General features: G+C 38.4%; 1 protein-coding gene across 1 annotated transcript; it reads left to right on the top strand.

Moving 5' to 3' along the window:
• The first annotated feature begins 12324 nt into the window (after positions 1-12324).
• Positions 12325-13129, top strand: ripply2 (ripply transcriptional repressor 2). Its single transcript, XM_084737782.1, has 3 exons — positions 12325-12497; positions 12598-12668; positions 12765-13129. Exons 1-3 carry the CDS (start codon positions 12372-12374, stop codon positions 12925-12927), a joined length of 360 nt encoding a protein of 119 aa, XP_084593908.1. The 5' UTR covers positions 12325-12371; the 3' UTR covers positions 12928-13129.
• Positions 13130-21356: the final 8227 nt, after the last annotated feature.

Genomic DNA, 21356 nt, shown 5'->3' with positions numbered 1-21356 from the left:
CATTCTCCGTTCCTTTTTTTATCAACCCTCTGCTCCAGACTCATTCATCAATACTCTGTGTGTGTCCAACCAGCGCTGCTATTGGCAAATGCATCTTTCCGGTGTTGCTTCTGATTTGCTTTCTCTTCCTTTGTTTGCGCAATAACATTGGGATCATAAATTTGCTGTACGGCTTTAAAGCTGCTGCCACCCACCACTCTGACTGCTTTGAATCGGTCCAGTTGTGAATTGGGGAATAGAAACATTCAAGACTTCAAAATAGATAATATGAAATATTCATAGGGTCTGCATCAGCATTGTTGCTACGTGCAATGCATAAATCTGATATTGCTGAGATAAATTCAGAATTTCCTCACTGACAGTTTTATCTTCAAGATCTGGCCTGCAGGCAATGGGCTGTCTTTAATGTCTCTTGTCTTTTGATTTCTTCAAAAAAACATATCATTAGGGGAATATATATTTCATCCACAATGTGCTGGAGTTTATAGACAAACCAGTTACTTGGGAAAGTATAGAGGAAGCTATCAGACACATGGATAACGCTCTGACGTTCTGATGTTCTGATGCTCTGATGCTCTGACGGTCAAAGACGTCACGGGATCAATGAGCTTGAAATTGGATAACATCAACATACATATTACCCAGCAACCATCACTGCAGATCTCTGTCAAACTATAAAAGAAAGAATCTTTGCCTGTATGTACACTCTTAGAAATAAGGGTTCCAAAAGACTTCCTCCTGAAGGGCTGAGGTTCTACTTGGAACTATTTGCTTCTGAAGAGCCATTTTTTTAAGAAAGGGTCTGTCGGGGGTTCTTTGTAAGACTAAGGGTTCAATTATTCATCCAAAGAATCTTTTGTACCATAATATAAACGGGTCTCAGCAGAACCTCCTGGGTGTGTTCTAGATAAAACACTTGGAGTATAAAATGGGTCTCAGTGGGACTCCCCAGGTGGGTTCTAGATTATACCCTTAAAATATAAAAAGGTTCTTGGGAGAACTCCCATGTGTTCTAGATAAAACCCTTGGGATATAAACAGGATGTTGGCAAAACCCCTTGAGTGTGTTCCAGATAAAACTCTTGCAACATGATGAGTTTTCAGTAGAACCCCCTGGATAGGTTCTAGATAAAACCAATGGAATATAAAAAGGGTCTCAGTAGAACCCCCTGAGTGTGTCCTAGATAAAACCAATGGAATATAAAACAGTTCTCAGTAGAACCCCCTGAGTGTGTCCTAGATAAAACCAATGGAATATAAAACAGTTCTCAGTAGAACCTCCTGAGTGTGTCCTAGATAAAACTATTGAAACATAGCGAGGTTTTCAGTAGAACCCCCTTGCTGGGTTCTTGCTGGCACCCTTAGAAGGTGGAAAGGTTCTGGACTGAACAGAGAGGGTTCTGAGTGGAACCATTATACCATAAAGAGGTTCTCTTCGGAGAAACAGATGGTTGTTAACCCCTTATGCTGGCTTCTACGTAATCTTTGAAATCTCTGAAAGGGTTCCGAGTAGAAGGTTCTCCTATGGTGACAAGCCAAAGAAGCCTTTATGGTTCTAGTAAGCATTTTTATTTCTAAGAGCGTACGTCCTTCACATATCTCAAGAACAGTTCTTCTGACTGACATCACACTTGGCAGGTATACTGATGAAGACCTAATGGAGTGCAATGTTGAATTTGGTGTAAATTGGCTAAAAACAAAATTAATTGTTTTGGCCTGTAACTTTTGAACTGTAAGTCTCAGAAGCTATTTTTCTTGGATTCTTTGGCTCTGGGAGAATCTATCCATGTAGGCCACATCCATCTGCTTCATTTCTTCTTTCTCAAATTTTGTCCTAATCTGCTTTTTCAAGGATCCAAGGATACATGATGATTTATTTATCATTTCCAAGAAGTTTGAATAATGAGATTTCTATGTGGTCCCCTCTTTGATTGACTGATTAGAACTGGCTGAAGAAGTAAAACAAAATATAAGACAAAGTGGAGGAGTGTTGATGATGAAGTAACAGTCTCATAGTCTGAGGGAAGAAGCAGCTCTTCAGTCTGGTAGCACAGCAGCGGATACTTCTGTATCTCTTGCCTGATGGAAACAAGATGAACAAGCTGAGGCTGGAGTGGATGCTGTCTTTTAGTATCCTCTGGGCTCCTTGCAGGCACCTCACCTCATCAATATCAGTGATGCTCGGTAGATGAGTATGATGATGTTGCACATATGTAGCTAACATTAGCATTTGTTCTGTGAAGCTAACGCTAGCAGTTGGACTGTGTAGCTAATATTGGTCTGAGTATAATGACAGTATTTTCACAGCTGAAGGCAGAGCTGTCACTGTACTGTGATGTTGTTCCTCTTTTCTGATTTAAAGACAAAACAAGCCAGCCGGTAAAAACATTTTTCCTCTGGAGGACATGATAATGAATTGACTGTAAGATTAGCTGGTTTAACTGACACCAGAGTGGTGTTGTGAGACGTGAGAAGTGTTGTAATGTGTGCACACTGCACATCATTCTTTATTTAAAATGCATTTTAAAATTATAATCCTGCTAAATGATCCCCATTTTTACTAAATGTAACTGTAATCTGATTACACCTTTTTAAATGTAACAGTCATGAAATACAATAAGTTTTTTTTTAATCCTTTTATAGTTGAGCAAGCATATCATTTGGTTACAGATTGCTACTATTTTATCCCCCAAAAAAAGAAGAAGAAAAAGAAGAAAAACAAAATATTTGCCTTTTCAGGGGCACATACAGCAAATTAAAGCACTCAGTTTAGAGTGGGATCTTTTTTGGCCACAGGCGTACTTTTAAGTTGGGAATAATTCCCCTCATGTGTCTGAGACTGGGTTCAACAAAACACTGTCAAATCAAATTCAGTCTCCACATTCAGTCAGTCTGGGACACTGAAGCATCCCTATTGCACGTTTTTTGTCGCATATAGCCATCAAGTGCACTTATACTTTTCATTCAGCAGGCACTATTTATCTTCATTTGCTCTTCAACGTCAACCTTTAAAGACTCTCCTTTTCTCCTTTGTCATCCAAATTGCTGCATTTTTCCGTGCGTCGTTTCTAACTCCTGCAAGTGGTATTTTTCAGTTTATCAGCTCTGACGGATGAGCCTTCTTAATCTCTTTTTGTCAGCATGAACCCAGCACCGTGCTGCATATCGATCACTCATTGAAGTGATTCTGGAGGGAGAAGACAGTCTACTGTCATCTTGACCCTTCTTCGAGGATTTAGGTATTTGCTCTGTGTGGCAGAGGGTCAGGAGCTAAAACGAAGATGACAGAGTAAGAAAGAAAGAAAAGAAAGGCGGCGCAAATCAATGAAATAATTGATGAAAGATACAACAACTTAATAGCCATTTACACATAAATAGCTATATTCATCCAGTCTCTGTGATTCTCCTTATATATCCTTATACTTTCAGTTGTATTGATTTATTGTTTGATGAGTCATAGTTTGAAACTGAATTTACAGTTGTTTTTCTACTCTGTCTGCTGTAGCTTCTTTTACTGTTCCCCATCAGATTGTTTCCAAGGGAACACTCAGGATTTCAATTAAACCGGGATCCGGATCAGTCTGACCTTCTGCACAGCTATTCTCAGAACATAACTCAAAGCTCACAGAAAGCCATGAAAACCCACGTGGACTCCACCACGACCTCACGTAATATCAACTACTGAACTCAGATATCTGGGGTCAGTCTTAATTGATAGTATACCATGAGGTTATTGAGTTGTAGCTTGAATACCAAACAGGTTTGATTAAACTACCGCTGGATACCTGATGGATGAACGATGGATTGTTTCTCTACAGCCTGGTTGTTATTAAGCCCTGTGCCTTGGTGGTCATTGATCATCTGGTATCCTGCGAGGATAATTCATGCAACAAATGTCCTCTTCAGAACTGTTCTGTCCTTGTCTAGAGCGGTAGAAGATAAAAGGTCGGTTCTTTCCCTGTCGCCAAACTAAAATCTAGACACTGAATTGCAATTTAACACAAAGAAGCCTATACTACAAAAGGTGGAATTGTGACAATAGCCGCGAGCAATATAATCAAGGCAAAAACAACAAGCAGTCTCCTCAAAAACTGCTGGATAACCCGAGGTGAAACAAACAAAAAGACCTCCTCAGATAAAGCAAAACAGGAGAAAACAGTGCAAATTACGATTTGCACAGATTCGTACTGCCAACAAACAAGGCCACGAGGCCAAACAACAACTCACAGATTCAACAGACAAAGCAACTACAAAAGGGTTCTTTCTTCACACAGAAAAGATAGTCAGATACAGCCATGCAAAACGCAGGGAAAAAACAGGTTAAGAAATATAGACACAATAAGAATGCAAATTCTAAATGGAACCTACGCTGTACTTCACATAAGTATTGTTAAAAGGGATATAAGGGTAGATAAGAATGACTTTACCAAAGGACAGAAGTTTGGACAGGAGACACATGCCTTGGACTTAATGTCAAAGACTTTGATGTATTTACATTTTTGTTTTAAAACAATGTTTTAAAACGATCTTCATCCAGGTCTTCGTACGCTGGGCTGCACATACCGGTGTAAACAGGAAGCAGTCAGATAACAGGACATAAATGATGAGGTCTGGAAAAGTGACTGCACACAATCCTCTCAGATAATGGTGTCTTCATTAAAACATTGTCAGTGTCTTCTTTGACTTTCTGTCCCCACTCAGGGGGGGTTTACTGAGAACCATTTTATTTTCCAAGAGTTAAAGCCCACGCAGAGGATTCTACAGAGAACCCTTTTATATTTCAAGGCTCCCATCAAGAACCCACAGAGAATATTTTATATTCTAGTAGCTTCATCTATAATCCACTCAGTGGGTTCCTTTATTGGTCCACTCTTTCTTCCAGAAAGGGCTCTTAGGATGAGAAGGGTTCTTAATGGAACCCTTAGTCTTACAAAGAACCCGTGAGTAATCTTTTTTTTTTTTTTTTTTTTTTAAAAGGACAATAAACAAATAATTCTGCACTCCAGGAAGAATACTTTTGGAACCCTTATTTCTAAGAGTGTAGTAAAACAAGGTCCACCTAGAGGGTTCTACAGAGAACCCTTTTATATCGCAAAGGATTTCATCTAGAACCCACACGCGGGGTTCTACTGAGAGGCTGAGGATCTTTTGACACCCATGCTCTCAACGACTCTGGAAGAACTCTTTCTTCCTAAAAGGGTTCTTTGGATGGAAAGGGTTTTCATAGGAAACGTGTGCCTTAAAAAGAACCCGTAACAAACCCTGTCATTAAAATGGTTCTTCAGAAGCAAATAGTTCTGAGTAGAACCTCAGCCCTTCAGGAAGAACCTTTTGGTACCCCCATTTCTTTCCCTTATAAGAGTGTGTGAATGGAGAGAAGAGTGTGAACGCCTCACACCTCTCAATCAAAATCTAACATTCCTCACAATAATTCACAGTATATTTAAACACACTTTCACTCAGACTAGCAGGATGTATTACCTTCAACATGTCCTTCATTATATAATGGATTAGTGGCAGGTTCTTTTCTTTCTGCTTCTCTCATTTGCCTGGAAAACAGCAAGCATCTTGTTAAGAACACTGTGTATGTTTATCAGCTGCCCAGCGTGGACGAACCAGCTGCCCCCTGAAATCCAAGGAAAATATCAAGATAACAATGCGGCTACCACCGGTACGTGACACAAGAGCATGTTTTCCATTTGGTGCCACTGAGTGCAGCACTAATGTGGGAGCCTCAAATTGCAGCTTCTCACCTAAAACACAAAAATGGGCTCAAAACAAGGAGCCGTGCACAAAAAAAATAATGGCTGGAGGCAGGACCACGGGCAACATGAAGGTGTCATTATTACCTGTCCTTGATTTGACTTGATTTTTAACTAATGGCTAATTAATTAATTCATACTGACACATTTAAATCTGATTTACAGTGATGACACTAAAGGCAAAAATAAACTTAACAGAAAATTATGGTTTTTGTGGTTGACTGTTGCCATGGAGAGTGATTTTTTGAGTCAAGTTTCAAGAGTCTTTGTAAGAGAGAAGTGTAAATGACTTAGGCAAAAAAAAAAAGATGGAATATGACTTATGAATAATAAGCCAGAGAGAACGCGTGGAGTGGAAACGAGACCAAAGTAGAGTAATAGAGGTGATGGAGGTTGTATGAGGAAACGGGGGCTTAGTGGGGAACGTCTCAGTCAAACAGGATCAGAAATAAAACTGAAATATTACAGACATCTTGATACTGAGCTGCAGCCTCTTCCTTAGCTACAATCCAAATCTTTTAACCGTGTCAGCGGGTTCCCTTTATCTCCATCTCCTCCTCAAAGTTATTGATTTACACTTAATAGAGGAAGCAAATGAGGGATAATAGCATTTTTTTCTAGGTTACTAGCACTCTCCATGATGAGTGTCCTCAATATCTTGTCCGGTGTCGTACGTGTGTGCGATTGTGAACTGTATTTTCCTGGGGTCCTGGCAGGAAATTTCCATTTTTTTTTCATTCAGAGCTGACAGAGACCTTGCATTTCCTGCTTCTGCTTCTTTTGTGTTTTTCTTTTATCCTGTCATGACGGGAACGGTCATGACAAGATTGAAAAACATACATGGTGTATCTTTTTCATGTAGAAGAAAAGCCTTAAATCATGAAGAAAAGTCTGAATGTGTTGACCCAATTTTACTACACTCTTAGAAATAAAGGTTCCAAAACTGTGCTGAGGTTCTACTCAGAACAGTTTGCTTATTCATTATGGGCTCTTTGTTATACTAAGGGTTCTATTAAGAAGCTTTTCATCCAAAGGACGTTTTTTGAAAAAAGATTGGATCATAGTATAAGTAGTAGTAGTATAAGTGGTTGGTTCTAGATAAAAACAAAACAAAACATTGGGATATACTGTAAAAAGCTTTCTTGGTAGAACTCTGTGGGTGGGTTCTACATGAAACCCTTGTAATATAAAAAGAGTTCTCAGTAGAAACCCTTGGGTGGGTTCTAGATGAAACCCTATTAATATTGAAATGGTTCTCAGTAGAAACCATCACTCAGAACCGTTATCTTGTGGAGAACCCTTTTTGTAAGAAAGGGTTAATCATGGGTTCTTCGTAAGACTGAGTGTTCCACAAAGAACCCTTTTTGAAACAAAGAGTTCTTCGAGGATTGTTGAGATCTCTTTTGTCAAGGATTCTTTGTGTCATAATATAAAAGGGTTCTTGGTAGAACCCTGTAGGGGGTTCCAGCTAAAATCCTTGGAATATAAAAGGATTTTCAGTAGAACCCCCAAGTGGGTTTCACATAAAACACTTAATATAATATAAAAATAATATAAAAAGGGTTCTTAGTTCCATTAAGAACCCTTTTCATCCAAAGAACCATTTTTGTAGAAATCCTTGAAGAACTCTTTTGTCAGGGGTTCTTTGTATCATAATACAAAACCATTCTCGGTAGAACCCCCTGGGTGTGTTCTAGATAAAAATCCTTGTTCTTTAAGAAGCGTTCTTGGTTCCATTAAGAACCCTTTTCATCCAAAGAACCCTTTTTGGAAGAAAGTATTCTACAAGGATTGTTGAGATTCTTGAAGAACTCAACAATCTTTGTTCTTTGTAGCATAATATGAAAGGGTGGTTGGTGGAAACCCCTGGGTGGGTTCTTAATAGAACGTGGGAAAGTTCTGGAGAGAAGCTCTGAATAGGGTTCTGGGTGGATCTATTACACCATAGAAGGGTTCTCTGTAGAATCTGCCCTTTCCAACCTTTCACAGATGGTTCTAGGTATAATCCTTTATGTTAGGTTTTAGGTAGAACTCACTGAGAGGGTTCCAGGTTGAACCTGTATAAGAGGTTCTGCCAGGAACCAAAAAGGATTCCCTTTTGATGACAAGCCTTAGAACCCTTTATGGTTCTAGTTAGCACCTTTATTTCTACGAGTGTATATAAAAAAACTACACATTGCATTAATTTGCCAATTTTGTTAACATGACTGCAAAGGTCGTGTTTTTGCACGTGAATGAGCTGCGGGAGCCTATAATGTATTTTCCTGTGATAGTACAAAGTAAAACTGAAGAGTGAATGACACAAAAACACAAAAGAAGCCAGCAGCAGAGCACCGAGTGTCCAATTAGCTTCAGAGCAGAAAAAAAGAGACAGAGAGAGAGGGGGATCTATATGGACCTTATTAGAGCCAGACACTGGCTGCTGCTCTCTGGAGAGCAGTGTTGTGGTGCAGATGGAGTTTACTGGTCAAAGGAATTTAATGCTGGTCATGAACGCTGTTCACCTTTACAGACCGACTCCCTGCAGGTCGGACAGGACAAGGGATACTTGCAAATGTGGCACCCGTTAGCGCTGAATGAAGTCAGATGAAAACACACTTACTTTATAGTAAACGTACATGAATTATCATGAATTAATGAATGAAAGTGCATCCATTTATTCATGTAGTACCTCAGGAGCTATAAGGAATGAGCACAAATTAACAGCATCTCATGCATGACTTAAAGGAGCAGTATGTAGCAAATGCACAGCAGCACAATTGGAGAGTTGGAGCCATAGACTGTATATTAATAGGTTGAAATCCCATTAAAGCGAGTTGTTGATTTTTCATCCTATAGCTCTGACCTTGATTGCCATGAAATGTTTAAAGAGGTTTGTAGTGTCCCTAAAAGAAAAGTCAGGCCTGTGGTAGATACAATTTGCCTTTTGCATTTTTGGGGGTAAATAAAAACCCTACTTTTTCCAACAAACCCCTGTTCTCCTCATTGCCTCACTGCTTGGTCCCTGATGCTGCTCCTGGAGAAGCTTAAGGACATGAAAGTCAGAACAACCCGAATAGATAATTCTCACTAACTAGAAGGACGCAAGTGAAGGTCAGTGAGACACGTTCAGAGACCAAATACTGCAGTACAGGGGTCTCACAAAGTTGCATGGTATTAGTCATACTTTTTACACTGAACACAAATGACTGCACCAACCATCTCATTCTAAATGCCACCAAAACACAGGAGATGGTCTTTGATTGGCCATGAGCCAGCGGTCAATAAAGAAACTGTCTAAATTTGGGTCAAATGTTTTCGTGTCTGTGATGTTTTTATCTTATGTGAAGCAATGGACTGTAGTACTGTGCCCATGATAAAAAAAGTTTACTCTAACATGATGCAGAAACTATCATCATTTTAATGAACTTTTACAACTATCTTCACTCCAAGCAGCCAACTGTTTTAGCGTTGAAGGTTCCACACTTGTAGAAAAATAATTTTGATAATAATTTTTATTTCTTATTTCTTTTGAATCAGTTTTTGGGGTTGAAAAATTCACAGTGTTGCTTGCAGAGGCATAGCACTTCTCCCATGATCTCGAAAAGGAAATGGGAGTGTACAATGTTGATAGCATCGCCGCAAGTCTTTTCTGATTGGTCAAATGGACACTATTACAACTAACCCAGTGTTACAAGGACCACAAACATAAAGATTCAATGCTTAAGTTATTCATGATCTGTGCACCGCTGTGACTGGTTACTTTTTTTTGCCGCGTACCTTTAACTGCAGACCTACCTTTAAAGAATACATGAGCATCATTAATAACTCAAAAATCATGATTGAAATACCTCAGTTGTTGCATTAATTGTTCTTGCATTAACTCATGCATGAGATACTACTAATCTTAATACACTCCTGATGGTTCATGAAGTACTACATGAATCATTAAATGCTTTTTCCTGCATGAGTTCATGATGATTCACGCTCGCTTACCATAATATTTTACCAATATTTCTCAAACAAATGTGTCAAATGTTACACTGGTCCCTGCATCATTTTACCTGAGCCTGTAGCCCCACACTGCCCCCTGCTGGTGCACTGGATGGAATCACTTCTTAACACTCATTTGCAGAAAAAATTAAATCAGTGGATTACAGAGGGTCTTTGTAACTAAGTACATTTACTCAAGTATTGTAGATAGGTACAGCATTTCCATTTTAAGCAGCTTCACACCACTGCATCTCAGAGGCAAATATATAACTTTTATACTCCGTTGCATTTGTTTGGCACTTTAGTTATTTTTCAGATTACAATTTTTCATACCCTTCCTGTCAGGTGAAAATCATGTATCTTTATATTTGGTTATTTTAAATCTGTTTTTTTTTTTTCTAATAAACTGAAGGATGAAGTGTTCTTTTATGGGTTGAGGCAATTCTCCCACTTCTTAAACTACATAGACTCTTTATAAACCGTTGTGGATTAGCTGGAAAATGAATCAAAGCTGAAAACATTGCTTTTTAGGGATATGTGGATCTTGCAGGTCAGTGATGCAACATGATGCATTCCTGCTAATTAAACTACCCATCAGTATAAAAATAGTGAGCTCAACCTTAAACATCTACAACAGTAAAATGGAACATACATGTTAATGCAGCAGCAATATTGATGAAGAAAACATGTTAATCTGATCAGTCCATGTCTGACGTCAGAGAAGACAGCAGTCACTCTGTCTTCATCTCAGGTCATATAGAATCATGAATCATTGTGACATCAGACAGGGGGGCACCAGATAACATGAGCAACTCTCAGTCAGTGTCGTTTGTCAGTCAATATCAGAAAAACTGCAGGGAATTTATCCAAGGCCCGACATATCTGTAGCTCCAGACACACACGGTCTGCATAGTAAGTGTGCCATGAGTGAAGTGCAGTGAAAAACGAAATATTATTCCAAAAACATCATATTTAATAATAAAACACAGCAGGGACCATTTTCATACGGTTCCTCATACTTTTTACTTTTTTATTGCACTTTTGCCATTTAACAATTTTAAGTCTACCTCACTCCCCAATGTTCTTATGAAGCCTAGTTCAGTTATTATTATTTCATTTTATTTTATTTTATTGGACAGTGAAGACATAAGTTTTTATACATTTTACTTGTTACTCGACCTGAATACTTCATCCTGGTCAGCCTCTCACAGCTCCTAGAAGGTGCACTATATAATATTATCAGGTTTTCCATTTGGGACAGTGATGCGTTCAGGCTCTGCATGTGCTGAGGTGCCGCAGCCCCTCTGTCTCCTGCTGTTGTTCACACAAAACACCGAGACGCGTGTCGACCCCTCCTCACTGCACACGAGCCTGACTCCATCATCTCCCTCAGCGGGCGGTGACAGGAGGACACGTGTTTCTTCACACCTCACACAGACACACACACAGATGGCTGCACAGACACAGCACATACTGAGAGGTGAAGGAAGAGTTGAAGAGTTCAACTTTTCATCAACAAGAGTTTAACAAACCAGACTGAGCTATAACTCGTTTTTTTCATTTAAACACATCACCAGTAAAATGATACTCCTATATGATAGGAGATATCTGTGGTCAAATCCGTGTCATTTTCACATTAATTAGAGTTCAAATTAATGCCGATTGTTCGCCGAGTGAGTAAGTGTCTGTTTATGAGTGTAAGAAATTATTATTATATTTTCTAGAAGGACTAGATGTTTATAATAGTTAAATTGAACAATATGTTAATGGAGTCTGGCAGGCAGGAGGCAGCCACTCAACACGAATTCCACTGTCTGTTCTATGTCTATTCATGCCATATTTTCAAAGTTTGATTTTAAAATAATCCAAATTTGTACACCAAAAGTATCAGATTAGATTACGTTTTAGATTACATTGTCAATTACAAAAAGTGCCATGCACTACTTTTCAAAGTAATCTGGCACAATCCTGAGATCAAGTACTGCAGGTCAAGAAACACAAATAGAAAAAATAGAAAACAGACAAAAAAACAAACAAAAAAACAATAAGGTATGGAAAATTACTTAAAAAAATATATTAAAATATTTAAAATATGTTTTTTTACATGAAAGGGCTTTACAGTTTTGTGCAGAAATGGACAAATTATTCACCTGAGAAAGTTCACAGTGTACAGTTTAAGAATATTTGAAATGTGCAAGATAGTAATGTAATGGTGCTTATATTCATACATATCTACATATTAAAGATGCTCACATATTTACATAGTACGAATAGACAGGAATGAGAGATGTTACTAATAAAAGCTAAACAATCTACGAATTTTAGCAATATAAAGTAATAAAATAAAATCAAATTAACAAAAGAAAATAATGCAGTTCATGCTTCAAATGAGCCAGTCTCTCAAGAAAGATGTTTTTTTTTAAATTCTACATTCAAGATTACGAAAGAAAGTGACCATATGGTTGGAGTTTGCTGAAGTGTGACTTCGCACCTCACCACCGTGACGCATGGAGACACTTTGGAGACGCGTGAAAGCGCAATTTGGCACCGATTGGCCTGATAAATAGGAGGTTCCTGCTCTCCTGCAGTCACACATCCTCTGAGGACTTCACGCAGGACGGATCACTAACAAGAAACCATGGAGACTTACTCTGCCAACAGTGGATTAACTTCTGTTTTTACCGGAAACGATGTCACCCAGCAGCAGTCCGGTGGTTTTTGGAGACCGTGGACTGGAAATGAGGACAAAACTGCCGCACACAAGGTGAGTTTAGAAGACTTGAACTTTTTTATGGTTTTTAGGTTAAAACTTGCAGAATTTAACGGATAAAAGTCTGACGATATCGCTTTGTTTTAACTTTCAGCCTCAGTCTGTTCATGGAGACCTTCCAGCTGCAAAACACACCAAAACTCCTCAGGTCGTTCACCCAGTGAAGTAAGTAGAGTTTTGTTGACTAATTTATCCTCAATTCTTATTGGTTATCTCTTTTTACGTTTGTCTCATTATTATTTTTTTGTCCTCTTTTTGAAGGTTGTTCTGGCCGAAATCCAGATGTTTCGATTATCTGTACCAGGACGCAGAGATGCTGCTGCGCAACTATCCGGTACAAGCGACCATCTGCCTGTATGAAGACTCCAGCAGCGATGAAGACAGCGATGAAGAAGAGGAGGAGATGGAGAAGGAGCTGAACTAAAAGTGGCTGTCTTAACTGAAGCCTTCGAGTTGTTGTATAATGTGATAATTTATCTTAACTTATTTACCGTAAATATGTAAATAGTCCCTTTTTTCACTTCTATTTCTACACCAAACAAGAATGTAAATGTTTAAGTTATTCCTTTAACGTTTCTACCTGTTTTGTATTTTGCTGAAAAATGCAATAAAATATATTAAATGAATGATGTTGTCTTGGGTTTTATTATTGGTTTTATTCAGGTTTTTTTTCTGCAGTCAGTGACAGACTTCTCTTGCAGTTATTACAGAAAAAAAACACAGGCAGAAACAGAAACTACACCGCCGGCAGTGACAGGAACAAACAGTGTTTTAGGGAAGAGAAAGACTCCACGACTGGGACTTTGAAAATCACTTTTTAAAAGTCTGCGTAGACCAACAGCGACATCAGACAGCAGGTTTATTTGATATATGAGTATAAATCTGATTTTTCTTTGAAGCGTCTCCATAACATAAAATAATTTCCTTGTTTTCATTTCTTGGAGCGGGTTTACAGTGGCTTTATAAATGAGAAGTTTTAAGTTTTCTTTTCATTAACTATACGTCCAGTTTGTTTGACATATCCGCCTGCTGAACAGCTCTTTTCCCATGGGGAAGTGCTAAGTGGTAAACGCGCCATTTCCTGCGCCTCAAGTGTGTAAACTACGTGACACGTGAAAGGTGTCAACCGTGACAGGAGAGCATGGAGATCTGCACTGAGATAGTCACAGGGGAAATGCTTGTGACATCCAGTGACACGACCACTGCAGGGAAAATCACTCACAGTGTCACGATAATCATTTTTTTCATGTGTTTTTTGTGGTAAGAGTCACTTTAGGACAGGCTATTCAGAAAAGTCATGCTACAGTCTTTTCTTCCCTCCACTCACATGATAGAGCATGAATGAATGAACAGATGAATGAATGAATAGATGAATGAATGAACAGATGAATGAATGGTTCATTCTCATAACTCTAACCAGAATTAGACAAAAGGACAGCAGAATATAAGAGTCATTAACACATTATGGAGCCCAGGTGCAAAAATTGACTTCTTGTTCCAGCTGCTGGCTGTTAGTGAAAATCTGCACTCAAGTACAAATACTGTTACATTACTGAGATATTTCTCAACTACAAGTAAAACTGCTGGTGTACTAAAATATGTACTTTATGTCAGAGTAAGCAGGATTTGTCCAAGCTGTTAGTAAACACATCAGGATGTCAAATACCAAAGTTTGGGCTTGATAAAGTGTCCAGAACACAGCAAAACAATTTAAAAAAAGAAAGGAAATACAGATAGAATCTCATTACATATGCATACTTAAGTATGAGTAAAATTACAGACTTGAAAAAGTGCCCAAAAATGACTTAATTACAGTAATTTGAATAGCTGTAATTCACTGCTCCACCCCTGCTCGCTGTGCATTCTGTCTGTATTCTGCTAACAGGGGCACCTGCAGAACCCAGAAGTATAAAAAAAAGTTTTAACTACCAGAACTACTTGTGTATAAAAAATGTTTGTACTTAATATATACATTATGCATATGTACATGTTTATATACAGTATATGCAACCTGCAGGATTTACACTGACAATGATGGCTTACATTTACATGACAAAAGCAGAGTGCATTTTAAACTTTAAATTTAAAATTTATCATTTAGTTAAGTGCATGTCTTAACTTGCTGTCCTGTCCCAACATAACTTTGTGAACTTTGGTGAATTTTGCAGTTTCAGCCTCTCAGACACATGCAGCCTTTTTTCTTTTCCCAGGAGCTGGTGTGAATTTGGGTGTGAAGAATACACACCTGAGGGGTGAACACTGTTCAGGCTCATGTTTGACCTCTGTGGACACGTTTAAAAAAAATATATATACACAGTTTTAATGAAATGAAAATGCACCATGTGAGAAAAATATCATAACAAAAATAAATTTATATTTATAACTGATTGTGAGAAAACAGAGCTTCAGGATTTAATAATTCGGGACTTTATTAAGTATTTCAGTTGATACTGTGAAGTCGTGCATATCACAAAAAAAGAACAACACATTGGCAGTTAATTAAATGACTGGAAACAAAATAACAAAGTGAACTGGAGGGTGTGGGGGGGGGGGGGGGGGGGGTGTCTGGGACCCTGGAGCAGCTTTCTGTTGAATTTCTAACCTGTCCAGTTAGAAATTCAACCTTTGTAAGAACAATACTTTAATGCAATGCTGCAGTATGAACAGAGTTTGTGTAGATATGAAGATACTGGCACACAGAAGTGAAGAATTTTATTGTTTTAAAGTAGCAGCACGTTCAGAGTGACTTAATCTGATGGATGCAGCAGATACTTACATATAGTATAGTTGGATTTTAGACCACAAGAGACCTGACCTGTTTAAAGGAGGAGTGTTGAGTCATTGCATATAATGCAGGTGAGCATGATGCCCTGACTCTAAAGTTACAAACATTGTTTGAATGTGATGTTATGGTTAAGTGCATCCATAAAACTGCATATCAAAATTTGTCACAAGAATAAACAAAGCACAAGAAAAATATAAATAAACATGAAAGCAAGAACTGCAAGTCAAGAAGCATCAGTAGAAGCATTCAAATTTGACAATAACACATGAAAAAATATTATTATACGACCATTCAGTCCAACATTCAGTCTGTGCTCAGTATAAATATGTCATCATATTGAGTAGGCTTTCTTTTCTTGTGAATTATTGTTTCACTACAAAGCCTTTTTGCATTTCCGACCTCATGACTTGAACTCTTCAACTGACCCCGGCTGGTGCCAACGTTTGGGAGCCTTTCCGTGGGAACCCTCGGTATCACCTTTAGGTGTTCTGCGAGGTGCAAAGTTTGCACACCTCTCTAAGTGAGACATGGTGGCCTCTGAGTGCACTGCCACTGAACAAGTTACCTCCACTGGACAGACTGTTTTCTACTTACAAGGAAATTCTATGTTATAAAAACAAACAAAATGTTTTTCATCCATATTTTATTCTCTTATACCCACACTGATAACAAGACTTTAACAAATAAAGATTATAAATCCAGGCATGTATCAAGGCTGTAGAAGTGTAAAGTAACAAAAAACTTTTTTTTAAAAAAAGTTGCACTGAATGTTTCATGTTGTTTAATATTCATATACAGGCCTGATATTGTGAGTTGTGGTGAAGCGATGACGCTCTGATAACCTCTTCAACTCTGGCCCGCCTGGTCGAGACTTTCCCAGGGTTCCCAGGGTTTGGTGTCAGAGTTGGTGGCTTCAGGAGTGTCACTTACTTGGGTGTGAAATCTGCTCACCTCCAGAGTTAAATATAAAACCAGGGACTGATGCCCTGTCTGATGAACTTCTAACCTTTACTGCACACTCTTCAGATCAGCTGAAGTAGATATTTTTTTAGTGAGTTTATCTACATATACATAAACTACCTTGTGTTTTGTGTTTTGGGGGGGTGGTGGTACAAACAACACCCAGAAGAGTCAGAAGACTAGTTGGAGTGGGCAGTTTCAGGTACACAATGTGTGTATTTATGTGTGTACATTACATGAAGAAACATTTATGGTGTTAAAATTGAAAAATTACATCCATATAACCAATGCAGTGAGCCAATTAACAATATATTTAGGTAAAAATACGATTAAAAATCAATATATGTGATTAAAATTCTTAAACAGAAAGATAATTATGCAACTTATATGAAACGAAACGATATTAAAAACCAGCACAGAGTTAAACTTCCCTTCAGTCTGTCATCTGTATCCCAGTAAACACCTCAGCATATTCTTTTTAAAGGTTAATTCATTTCTCATTAGGTGAATATTAAGGGATACATCATCACAATTTATTATGGTGCTGTAAAATAACAGTTTCTCTCAGTGAATTGGGCTGGGTACCACAATGTAACCATTACCAGTTAATCTAGTGTTGTGGTTATGTGCGTTTTTGCAATAAACCATTTGTTTGAATAGAAATTTTTATCATCTATCAGCTGAAGAACATGGCCAATCCTTTAATCAATGGTAATCCATGAGAATATCACAGTACACGTGATAAATTAACATTTTTAATTTTTTCTTTTTGACCTTAAAATCAGCTCTATTGGCTAAATACGAGTACGCATACAAGGATGTGATTTTGGATTTTAAGCTGCTCTCAATGTTTCACGCAATCCCAATAAAATACAGACATACAGATTAAAACCAAGGACTGAGCAAAGACAGGCAAACAAACATACAACTATTGCAATATGTGAAAAAATAGGCGCAGCCTACAGATCAAGCCCTGTGTCTCTGAGTCTACTTTCATCAGCCAATCACTAAACAGCCTTCCATCATCTTAAAAATACCGCCAGAATCAGGGGCTCGATGTCCTTAAATGACCAAGAGAGGCTCATTGACGTGTTTATCTCCAGTAGAGTGAACTCCTGTAATGATCTCATACAAAAGGTCTCCCCAAAAAGACCAGTTAACAGCAGCAGTTCATTCAGAATTAGAATAGAGTTATATCTGAGACGAGAGAACAGAGCACATCACTAAAATCTCTGCACTGGCTCAAAGAAAAGTCTTGTCTTGTCTGTGAATCACTGAATGGTTTGGGCCCAGCGTATGTTTTTGATCCGCTCAGAGGAACGTAAGTCGAGTCAGTCTCTTAAATCCGTGGACTCACGTCTCTTCGTGCACACCAGAGTCCAAACTGGAATGAAACTGCCAGAAGATCTGTGATGCGCCGCTAATGTAGCAATTTTTATGTCCAGGTTAAAAAGCATTTCTCTTTTCATGCCCCATTGAGCGAGTGCTTGAATTTGCTCTTCATGCCCTGAAGTAGACCTCTAGTCTCTCCTGCTGGGAGCAACGTCTTCGTGTTACAGCCAAGCGCCACTGGCAGGTTTTTATTCCACAGGCCTCTGAAGTCACTGACATTAAGGTTTTATTCCACTGATTGTCCTTTTTATTTGCTTCTTCTTCTTCTTCTTCTTCTTCTTCTTCTTCTTCTTCTTCTTCTTCTTCTTCTCCTCATTACTATTATTAGCATATTTATTTATGCATTTTATACCTTCTTTTAATTGTATTTATTATATGGATGTGTCTTTTTTTATCTGTGTGAAGCACAGTTAAATGTAGACATGTATACGCCCATCTGTATTTTAAACTGTCAATGTATAATTTATAATTTATAGATGAGTTGATGTCTACATGTTGTCCTGTCCCAACATAACTCTGTGAACTTTGGTGAACTTTGCACAGTTTCAGCCTTTCAGACACATGCTGCTCTTTTCTTTTCCCAGGAGCTGGTGTGAATTTGGGCGTGAAGAATACACACCTGAGGGGGTGAACAGTGTCCAGGCTCAAGCTTGACCTTTGTGGACATGTCTCACAATTACCGTAAGATTAAAAAATACACACACACACACACACACACACACACACACACACACACACACACACACACACACACACACACAGTTTTGTTAAAAAAATGCACAGTGTAATGAAAAATTCACCTAAAATATTAAGTTCTTTAAAGTGAGAGTCTCGTAAAGCCTCAGGATGAGGTAATAATTCAGGACTTCGTTATTCATATTCCAGTTAATACTGTGCTGAAGCCTGAAGTCGTGCACATTACAAACAATCGGAGAACACATTTGCTGTTAAATGACTAGTGTGTGGTGTTTCTGTGAATTGAAAACTATGCATATAGTACAAATAAATAAATACTGAATTGATACAGATGCAGTGGGTGGTTATGTACAGTATATATAGACAATGGCAGATGATATTTATATAATACAGTGTGTATTTTAAACTAATCATTTATAGATGAGTGGATATCTTTACATGTTGTCCTATCCCAGCAAAACTTTGTGAACTTTGGTGAACTTTGTGCAGTTTCATCCTTTCAGACACGTGCTGCTCTTCTGTTTTCCCAGGAGCTGGTGTGAATTTGAGTGCGAGGAAATACACACCTGATGTTTGACCTCTGTACTCACAATTAAATTTTAAAAAAGTTTTTTAAAAAATGCACCCTGTAAGGAATGAATGATCTTAAAAAAAATTCTGAAAAATGCAGGATGATGTTTATATTTTTATGTTAAAGCTACTACAGGGAGAAAGTCTCAGTTCATTACTGATGCTATGTCAAGTTGACAAGACCATCAGCAAGAAGATCAGCTATTTCTGCACAGTAATTCTCAATGCCTGTCAGCAAGTTGGAATTTCCTTGAAATCAGATGAAACAAGTTTGTGTTTACAGTTTCCCAGGCAATGCAGCTAACAGGACATCAGCCAGTTAAAAAGACGCAAGAGGACATTTTTATTTTTTCATTTTGACATTTTTGTTGTGGTTTTTACGTGGGAAACTCTACCGCTTGTGTCCACAGGGACCTCCAAAATCAATATAATATGAAAGTTGCTTGCAGTAACTCTAAACTTCAAAGATTTAGTTTATAATTTACATAAAAGTGCATGTCTTTACATGTTGTCATATCCCAGCATAACTTTGTGAACTTTGGTGAACTTTGCACAGGTTCAGCCTCTCAGACACATGCTGCTCTTTTCTTTTCCCAGGAGCTGGTGCGAATTTGGGTGTGAGGAATAAACACCTGTGGGGGTGAACAGTGTCCAGGCTCATGTTTGACCTCTGTGGACCCGTGTGTCACATGCCCTCTGTCTTTGCCTCCTAACAGTCACACTGGCTTGCACTATAAGTTGGTCCTGCCTGGTCACTTTAGGCAAGTTTTTATTTTCCAAGCAGGAGCTCAGAATGGAGTGTTCATTATTATGCATGCATTATTCATTTTGTCACTAAAGATGTTACTTTCTTTAGTAATGAAAGTTAATCTGGAGAGTGGGCTTGCTGTCATGCCCCTGTGAACTTTGACTGAGCTCGTGGTGTGATCACAGACACCTGAGGAGGTGACAAAGTGTGACTTAGCCAAGCCGGGGCTGAACCGAGTGCGCCGGCTTCCCACAGTCACACCTCCTTCATCTTGTCACCGGGGACAAAGGACTTGATGTCGGAGTTGTACCAAGTCAGACTATTTTTTGATAAAGTGTGGTTTATGTGTTTATGGCTGTTTGCTCATCACTGTTGCTTTCACAAGGTGTGCCAGAAGGGGGCGCTGTGCTTCTTCTGTGCTTGTGTTGAAGAAGTGGATGGAGACAGTACAGGAAGTGCTGCTTGTGGAGTAGAAAAACATGACATCTGCTCCTACTCTCTCTTTTTTCAGTCTTAATCAGTGTGTTGCTGCTGTGCATCTGTGAGAAAATGTGATTTAAAAAAGTGTTTTTTAATGCACCGATGGATAACAATGGAACAGTAAGTACTGCTTTTCCACATGTTTAACTTTAATGATGCTTCCTGTTGATAGCATGGAAGATTTTTTTGTGTACAGGAATTATTTTAAGAGTAGCAAAGAAGCAATGACTTATGTTCAGGGTTGGTTAAGCTACTTTGAAAGAATAGTTTTGGAAGATACCAAAACCAGTTACTTCACTGGAAGAAGTTGGACTACAGTAAAGAAACTCAGGGGAGAACTCTATTTTGAACTAAAGCTACTTAGAAAAAATAGGTCAAACTGCAACCTCAATTCCAAAAACGTTGGGATGTTGTGTGAAATGTAAAAATATAAAGAGAGTGCAATGATATGCAAATCTTTTTGAATACAAAGACAAGATATTTAATGTTCAAACTTTATTGTTTTTTGTAAATGTACACTCAATCTGAATTTGTTGCCTGTAACATATTCCAGAAAAGTTGGGACAAGGGCAACTAAACACTCAAAAACACCTGTTTGGAGCATTCAGAGGGTAAAGGGGTTGATCGGTGACAGGTGACAGTATCATGTCAGGGTATGAAAGAGGCAGTCTTTGAAGGTTCGGTCATTTACAAGCATGGATGGCGTGAGGTTCAACACTTTGTGAAAATCTATGTGGGAAGATAATCCAGCAGTTTAAGAACATTTTTCAACTCAAAACTGCAGGAATTTAGGGATTTCACCATCTACAATCTATAATATCATTAAAAGATTCAGAGAATCCAGAGAAATCTTGGTATGTAAGGGGGCAAGGCTGAAAAAAAGCAATTTAACTACCTGAATCACCTCACAAATATGAATGTAGTTCAACTACCAGTAAGCTACTGAAAAATGTAGTTTAAGTTCTATGTTTAGAGAGATAGTATGCAGTATTTAATGTGGGGTTGTAAGAAGTATTTGTCCATATTCAGTGTATAATCTACAGTAGGTGGCAACAGTATGGAAGCTAAGCAATGTACTGCTGCTCACAGGGTCAGCAACAAAACCGTTTTACCCGCGTAAAAAAGGTCCACCTAAAAAAATGAAAATGAGTTTAAGGGTACGTTATATTTAGAATATTTTCACCACTTTACTTTGCCATCAGACAGCCTTTCCTACAGGGAA

The sequence above is a fragment of the Lutjanus erythropterus genome, chromosome 15 (assembly GCF_056507025.1).
Source record: "Lutjanus erythropterus isolate fLutEry1 chromosome 15, fLutEry1.hap2, whole genome shotgun sequence".
NCBI lineage: Eukaryota > Metazoa > Chordata > Actinopteri > Lutjaniformes > Lutjanidae > Lutjanus > Lutjanus erythropterus.
This window is presented reverse-complemented; position numbering and strand designations above follow the sequence as displayed.

Bases quoted from the DNA above. Each gene is read 5' to 3' on its own strand.
- ripply2 (XM_084737782.1), top strand. From the start codon at position 12,372: ATGGAGACTTACTCTGCCAACAGTGGATTAACTTCTGTTTTTACCGGA. The intron at 12,498-12,597 runs GTGAGTTTAGAA...TTTAACTTTCAG, and splicing joins ACAAAACTGCCGCACACAAG to CCTCAGTCTGTTCATGGAGA. The intron at 12,669-12,764 runs GTAAGTAGAGTT...CTCTTTTTGAAG, and splicing joins CAGGTCGTTCACCCAGTGAA to GTTGTTCTGGCCGAAATCCA.